General features: G+C 50.1%; 1 protein-coding gene across 1 annotated transcript; it reads left to right on the top strand.

Annotated features, from left to right (window-relative positions):
- The first annotated feature begins 489 nt into the window (after positions 1-489).
- elf3 (E74-like factor 3 (ets domain transcription factor, epithelial-specific)) lies at positions 490-3,815 on the top strand. Its single transcript, XM_068599052.1, has 10 exons — positions 490-562; positions 673-779; positions 1,521-1,529; positions 1,578-1,841; positions 1,996-2,097; positions 2,181-2,315; positions 2,391-2,477; positions 2,547-2,666; positions 2,851-3,046; positions 3,237-3,815. The coding sequence occupies exons 2-10, from the start codon at positions 680-682 to the stop codon at positions 3,340-3,342; spliced, it is 1,119 nt and encodes a 372-aa protein (XP_068455153.1). The 5' UTR covers positions 490-562; positions 673-679; the 3' UTR covers positions 3,343-3,815.
- The last annotated feature ends 4,384 nt before the right edge of the window (positions 3,816-8,199 follow it).

Below are 8,199 nucleotides of genomic sequence, written 5' to 3'. Positions count from 1 at the left end.
CTTTTACTTTTGTCTCCCCTCAAGGTTCTGAGTGTGTGTGTGTGTGTGCGTGTGTGTGTGTGTGTGTGTGTGTGTGTGTGTGTGTGTGTGTGTCTGTGTGTGTGTGTGTGTACCATGCTCCTTTTCTTCATAAGCTCCTCATTAAATTACACGTTGGCTTCATCGTTCTGCCGGTCAGTTGAAGTCAGAGAGAAGTGGTGCTACGCGCTACGTGCTACATGCTACATGCTAGGAGATAAGCTTCCAGTGTGATGATGTCATCCTGCTAACACAGTATGCAGGCTTGCTCTCATGAAGCCTCATGAGGAGAGAGAGAGGAGCAGAGCCGGTTTGTTTTGTTGATCGAGTTCTCAGGAAGGATGGGGGCGTGGCCAGCAGGTGGAATTCCCCTGAACTCACCTGCAGCCCTCCCCCACTGCGTCACGCTGTATAAAGCTCCACAGGTGCTTCCCGCAGCAACAGGTGCTCACAGAGCTCAGAGGACAGGATTAGCAACCAGCAGCGGACGCAGCGTCGTCTCCGAGACAAAATCTTTGCATCATCTTGCTCGAGCTGTAATCAGGTAACAACTATTCACAGGACGGTGCTCGTGACAGTCTGATTGTTGTAGCTTCTGCGTGTTGGTGATGCGTCTCTCTGCTGCTGTGTGAACACCTGTCTCGTGTCCCTCAGTGCCGCCATGTCGTCTCCGTGCCTCAGCAGCATCCTGACCCACGCCAACATCACCATGTACCAGACCCCCGACGCCCCGCCGCCGCAGAGCAGCAGCTCCTACAGCGGTAAGAGCGCCACGGCGGCAGGACTCCAGTCCGGCTGCTCAGGGGAGTCTGGCTCCTCTGCGGAGTCTGGCTCCTCTGCGGAGTCTGGCTCCTCTGCGGAGTCCGGCTCCTCTGCGGAGTCCGGGCTCCTCTGCGGAGTCCGGGCTCCTCTGCGGAGTCCGGGCTCCTCTGCGGAGTCCGGCTCCTCAGGGGAGTCCGGCTCCTCTGCGGAGTCCGGCTCCTCAGGGGAGTCCGGCTCCTCAGGGGAGTCCGGCTCCTCTGCGGAATCCGGGCTCCTCAGGGGAGTCCGGCTCCTCAGGGGAGTCCGGCTCCTCAGGGGAGTCCGGGCTCCTCTGCGGAGTCCGGGCTCCTCTGCGGAGTCCGGGCTCCTCTGCGGAGTCCGGGCTCCTCTGCGGAGTCCGGGCTCCTCTGTGATTGTTACCTGCAGTCTGGTTTCGTGGGCAGTTTCACCTGAAGACTAATCTCTGGGTAAACACCGTCCTTTATGTCAAACTTCAGCCCGTGGGACTTGTAGCTGACTGAACTTTGCTTTGACCTCATCTAGACGCCGTCGGCTCAATCATTGACCAGGACAATGTTTAACTGACTGTAACCGTCCAACAGGAAAACGCTGCCGCCTCATAGAACAGCGAAGACTTTGTTTGTCTGACCCTAGAGACGCAGGATGCTGCTCAGTGGTATCGGTCCACATCCCCGATGTGAGACGAGCTGCAGAACGTTGGAGGACGTGTTGACTCTGAGTGAACACGTATCTGACGCTGCATGCTGCTCAGTGCAGAGAGCCCTGGTTCCATAAACACACATCCCATAATCACTGTGTGTCTGCAGGCCAGTGGTACCGGCACATCAACCCTCACTGCTGGACAGCAGAGCACGTTCTGGAGTGGATCAGCGACCTGGTGGAGAGCACTCACTTTGACGCCAGCACCCTGAGCCTGGCCTGCTGCGCCATGGACGGCGCCGCGCTCTGCCACATGGACCGGGAACAAGTCACCGCCATCTTCGGCCCGCAGCTCGGCCTCCACCTGCACCAGAGTCTGGAGGAGCACAGGACCAGATTCGGTAAAAGAGCATGTGTCATGAGGAGACTTGTAGAATTGTAAAATAAATGAGCATATAAAGTGTTCGACAGTGAAGAGCCTGTATTCAGACAGAAGGCAGCGATGGCGTTGCACACATGTTACAGCTAACGGTGACGTTCCTCTCCTCGTGTCAGAGCTCATGTCCGGACCCGAGCTGAACGAGACCTGCCAGCTCCTCGACAACTTCCTGGACAACTTGAACTTCCCGTTGCTGAGCACCATTCGCTTTGGCCAAGGTAGATATGGTGATGTTCCAAACTAGCAGAAATCCATATTGTGTGGAAACCATCGAGCTAACGCCGCAACTCGCTACCAACAGCTGAAGGAGCGGTCACCAAGAAGGAGTTTGACTACAGCGATGAGTACGACTTCAGCGGTCTGCCCACGGAGGCCCAGACCGCCACGGGAGACTCGCAGTACCTGTCCGACAGCGAGTACAGCTGCTCCTCCAACAGTCAGTATCTCTTTGTCGCCTCCGGCCTTCTGCCTCTCTGTCTGTCTGTCTGAAACGTGTCTCATTGCTGCTCAGGCGGCACGTTCGACTCCTGCAGCCGCGACACGCAGGAGTCCGGCAGCGGAGAGTCCGACCCGGAGTTCTCCTTCCCGCTCATCTCCAGTGAGTACCGAGCAGACCGCTGCACTTTCCCTCTCGGGGTTCAGTCCGTAACGAAGGCTTGTGTTGCAGAGACACACATCAAGACAGAGAAGGTGGAGTGTCGACTGAAGCGGCCGCGTGGACGACCTCCCAAGGTCAGCAGAGAGCACGCCGGCAGCGTGTTCGATAATTCCAAGAAAAACAAACACGGTAAACATGCAAACATGTTCAGAGAGGCTGGTTTTACAGACTCCACTTTGCAACGTTCATATCTGTTGGATTTGCCTGCATATGCATATAGAGACACACACACACACACACACACACACACACACACACACACACACACACACACACACACACACTGAGCTGATGTGCCTCCGTTGCTCTGCAGCGCCCCGAGGAACTCACCTGTGGGAGTTCATCAGAGACATCCTGGTCCACCCCGAGAGGAACCAGGGCCTCATGAAGTGGGAGGACCGGCGCGAGGGCGTCTTCAAGTTCCTCAAGTCCGAGGCCGTGGCTCAGATGTGGGGCCAGAAGAAGAAGAACAGCAGCATGACGTATGAGAAGCTCAGCCGCGCCATGAGGTGAGTTCATGAGCCTTTCATTGACCGGGCTTCATTTGAAGAGGGTCGAGACCCGCTCGCTTCTGTCCTGGTCCGGCCGCCTAATGGAAGATGACGAGCAGCTCTTAGTGATGATGTCATGAGGGTCACGAGGGTCACGAGGGTCACGAGGGTCATGAGGGAAGGGAACTAACCGCTCCTCTCCTCTCAGGTACTACTACAAGAGGGAGATCTTGGAGCGAGTCGATGGCCGCAGGCTCGTTTACAAGTTTGGAAAGAACTCAAGCGGCTGGAAGATTGAGGAACTTGGCATGTGAGGAGGCGTCAGTCACCAGGCGAGGAAACAAGGAGCCGAGGAAAGCAGTCGTTCAGGAACTAGAACCCTTTGTGTCTGGAAAGAGAACGAATTCTTCCCATGATGTTTAAGACACTGACTTCCTCTTAGAAGGAAGGTGTTGCAGAAAATGTAAGCCATTGTTTTTGGCTCTAGTAGGTTTTATGAACCAATATTAATGTTGTGTTTGTCACAGAAGCTAAAATGTTGTGTAAGCGCAGCGAGGCTGAAGGAGAACCGTCCACAGGGACATGTTTCAGCCCTCTTTTCTTACTTCCATGTACTGCTGTTGTTATGAAGGGGAAACTTTCACCGTCGAGTTCTTTGCTCATTTAAAGTCGTGGAACTGAATGTTGAAACTCTTTTGGAAAAAGTATTTTTCTGATAAAATGTTAAGGACAAAAGTTTATAATAATTGATACTACTTCACATGAATACAGTAACATTGTGCTCTGCATGTCTTAATATCTTATTGTGCACACACACACACACACACACACACACACACACACACACACACACACACACACACACACACTTATTCTCAGTGTACATTGTGTAAACACAATGAAAGAGTTTCTGAGTAACGATTTAAAACAATGTGTGTTAATCATTCAGTCGGTTCCACAGTTTGTGATCATTTGTGTATTTGTGATTTACTTTAATGTTGTGTGTGTGTGTGTGTGGAGGGGGGGGGGGTAAATCTCCATTGATAATGTCTTTTCATTATTGGCATACTGTTTTTATAGAAATACTTGTTGTTGTTGATCTTTAAACTGTAAAGTGTCTTTAAAACTGAACACATTAAAACACACACAGCTGTGACCTCTGCTGTCAGTCGTGACCTTCAACACTACACAAAGTCAAACAACACTATAATGATTTATTCATTTAATGACTATTGATTATTATCCAGTAGGTAGTGAGGACGGCCTACTAAAGGGACAGGACTACAGATTAGAGTGATAATCTGTAATCTCAGATGTATTCACATATCCAACTAAACACTTTAGTGCCACAAAGGAACACTGCGGCCGTGTCGGAGGTTTGAAGACGCAGCAGACGAGCGCTCGATGTCAGGAACAGATAAGTAGAACAATGACTCCTTTATATAACGAGTAACCAGCATGCACTGGGGCGCAGAGTCCAGAGAGCGCCGTGCCGTGCAACAATAGCAGCTTTTCATTGTCCTCCTCTTGCGTTGTAAACACATCGTCACGGTGCCATCACCAACCAGTCACACCAGTCTGCTGGGATGGTTCCACAGTGTTGCTCAACGCGCCTCAACTGGCACGCAGCGTTACGCAACGCAGCGCTCGCGTCACGCTGCCAGACGACCCGCGTCACACGCCTCGCTCTGTGGAAGTCAGCAGGTGTGACAAAAAGCAGACATTGTGCAGGAGCATTGTGCAGGAGCATTGTGTGTCCGTCACATAGTGACAGCAGCATTATTAATGGTGTGAAACAGCTGACTGAAGACACTGATGTTGGTCTTCCACCTTCAGCAGAAACACTGGTTTGTGTGGTTTGTGTCTTCTTACCCACACGCAGCAGGCCTATGGTTTCAGCTGGCGTGTTTTAGCTGGCGTGTTTTAGCTGGCGTGTTTTAGCTGGTGTGTTTCAGCTGGCGTGTTTTAGCTGGCGTGTTTTAGCTGGTGTGTTTTAGCTAACGTGTTTCAGCTGGCGTGTTTTAGCTGGCGTGTTTTAGCTGGTGTGTTTTAGCTAACGTGTTTCAGCTGGCGTGTTTTAGCTGGCGTGTTTCAGCTGGCGTGTTTCAGCTGGCGTGTTTTAGCTGGCGTGTTTCAGCTGGCGTGTTTTAGCTGGCGTGTTTTAGCTGGCGTGTTTCAGCTGGCGTGTTTTAGCTAACGTGTTTTAGCTAACGTGTTTCAGCTGGCGTGTTTCAGCTGGCGTGTTTCAGCTGGCGCGTTTTAGCTGGTGCGTTTCAGCTGGCGTGTTTCAGCTGGCGTGTTTTAGCTGGCGTGTTTCAGCTGGCGTGTTTTAGCTGGCGTGTTTTAGCTGGTGTGTTTTAGCTAACGTGTTTCAGCTGGCGTGTTTCAGCTGGCGTGTTTTAGCTGGCGTGTTTCAGCTGGCGTGTTTCAGCTAACGTGTTTTAGCTAACGTGTTTCAGCTGGCGTGTTTTAGCTGGCGTGTTTCAGCTGGCGTGTTTTAGCTGGTGCGTTTTAGCTGGTGTGTTTTAGCTAGCGTGTTTCAGCTGGCGTGTTTTAGCTGGCGTGTTTCAGCTGGCGTGTTTTAGCTGGCGTGTTTTAGCTGGCGTGTTTCAGCTGGCGTGTTTTAGCTAACGTGTTTCAGCTGGCGTGTTTCAGCTGGCGTGTTTCAGCTGGCGCGTTTTAGCTGGTGCGTTTCAGCTGGCGCGTTTCAGCTGGCGTGTTTTAGCTGGCGTGTTTCAGCTGGCGTGTTTTAGCTGGCGTGTTTTAGCTGGTGTGTTTTAGCTAACGTGTTTCAACTGGCGTGTTTTAGCTGGCGTGTTTCAGCTGGCGTGTTTCAGCTAACGTGTTTTAGCTAACGTGTTTCAGCTGGCGTGTTTCAGCTGGCGTGTTTTAGCTGGTGTGTTTTAGCTAGCGTGTTTCAGCTGGCGTGTTTTAGCTGGCGTGTTTCAGCTGGCGTGTTTTAGCTGGCGTGTTTCAGCTGGCGCGTTTCAGCTGGTGCGTTTTAGCTGGTGTGTTTCAGCTGGCGTGTTTTAGCTGGTGTGTTTTAGCTAGCGTGTTTCAGCTGGCGTGTTTTAGCTGGCGTGTTTCAGCTGGCGCGTTTCAGCTGGTGCGTTTTAGCTGGTGCGTTTCAGCTGGCGTGTTTTAGCTGGTGTGTTTTAGCTAGCGTGTTTCAGCTGGCGTGTTTTAGCTGGCGCGTTTCAGTCAGAAAAAAGTCCTCATGTCATATTCTCACCTTCTAGTTCCAGGGTCCTTACACTCTGCCTTTTCCTTGACACACAATATCTTCATCTTCATCATCTGCAAGTCTCATAGCAGAGATCTTCATCGTCATCCTCATCATGTCGCATAGACATCATGTGTGGTGTCAACAACCCCCTCACCTGATACATTAATAAATTAATAATGCTTTAATAAACATGTCTACTGCCTTAATGTCCACCATGGACTCATTTTCTGTTGCACTTTGCATTAATCATAAAAAGCCTGAACAGGAGATTCAAGTTCACTAAAACTCTTCCACTTATGATTATTATTATTATTATTATTATTATTATTATTATTATTATTATATGTTTCCACTTGGAACCTTTTTACATGGGTGCTGCGATAGAACCTCTTTGAGCCTAAACACACACACACACACACACACATATCTATCTATCTATCTATCTATCTATCTATCTATCTATCTATCTATCTATATATATATATATATATATGTATATATATATATATATATATATATATATATATATATATATATATATATATATATAATGTGCCTCTGGAGGAGGAACTCATCAGCTGGAATAAAGAAGCTTGAGCGTCATCGTTCCTGAAGGTCTTCCCTCACACGCTGTGTGTTGGTGGGACGTCCTGCAGCTCCTCGTTCTCTCTGTGGAACATGAGGAACATCAATGTGGAACTCAGCCACCAGAGATATTATCTCTGCTTTCTGTCACCTTGTATTTTTATCATCTGCTCATTCTCTACAATGTGACGCGTCAGCTCAGACACGTCTGAGAGTCTGTTGAGGAAAGACATGAAGACACTCTGTGCTGCTCTAGGAGGTCTGAAGACTCCAGAGGTGAAGACATGAAGACACTCTGTGCTGCTCTAGGAGGTCTGAAGACTCCAGAGGTGAAGACATGAAGACACTCTGTGCTGCTCTAGGAGGTCTGATGACTCCAGAGGTGAAGACATGAAGACACTCTGTGCTGCTCTAGGAGGTCTGAAGACTCCAGAGGTGAAGACATGAAGACACTCTGTGCTGCTCTAGGAGGTCTGAAGACTCCAGAGGTGAAGACATGAAGACACTCTGTGCTGCTCTAGGAGGTCTGAAGACTCCAGAGGTGAAGACATGAAGACACTCTGTGCTGCTCTAGGAGGTCTGATGACTCCAGAGGTGAAGACATGAAGACACTCTGTGCTGCTCTAGGAGGTCTAATGACTCCAGAGGTGAAGACATGAAGACACTCTGTGCTGCTCTAGGAGGTCTAATGACTCTAGAGGTGAAGACATGAAGACACTCTGTGCTGCTCTAGGAGGTCTGAAGACTCCAGAGGTGAAGACATGAAGACACTCTGTGCTGCTCTAGGAGGTCTGATGACTCCAGAGGTGAAGACATGAAGACACTCTGTGCTGCTCTAGGAGGTCTGATGACTCCAGAGGTGAAGACATGAAGACACTCTGTGCTGCTCTAGGAGGTCTAATGACTCCAGAGGTGAAGACATGAAGACACTCTGTGCTGCTCTAGGAGGTCTAATGACTCCAGAGGTGAAGACATGAAGACACTCTGTGCTGCTCTAGGAGGTCTAATGACTCTAGAGGTGAAGACATGAAGACACTCTGTGCTGCTCTAGGAGGTCTGAAGACTCCAGAGGTGAAGACATGAAGACACTCTGTGCTGCTCTAGGAGGTCTGATGACTCCAGAGGTGAAGACATGAAGACACTCTGTGCTGCTCTAGGAGGTCTGATGACTCCAGAGGTGAAGACATGAAGACACTCTGTGCTGCTCTAGGAGGTCTAATGACTCCAGAGGTGAAGACATGAAGACACTCTGTGCTGCTCTAGGAGGTCTGAAGACTCTAGAGGTGAAGACATGAAGACACTCTGTGCTGCTCTAGGAGGTCTAATGACTCCAGAGGTGAAGACATGAAGACACTCTGTG

Source organism: Clinocottus analis, unplaced genomic scaffold (genome assembly GCF_023055335.1).
Source record: "Clinocottus analis isolate CAN_PGR_092001 unplaced genomic scaffold, fCliAna1.0.p SCAF_42, whole genome shotgun sequence".
NCBI lineage: Eukaryota > Metazoa > Chordata > Actinopteri > Perciformes > Cottidae > Clinocottus > Clinocottus analis.
The sequence above is the reverse complement of the archived record's forward strand: the minus strand, read 5'-3'. Positions and strand labels throughout refer to the sequence as shown.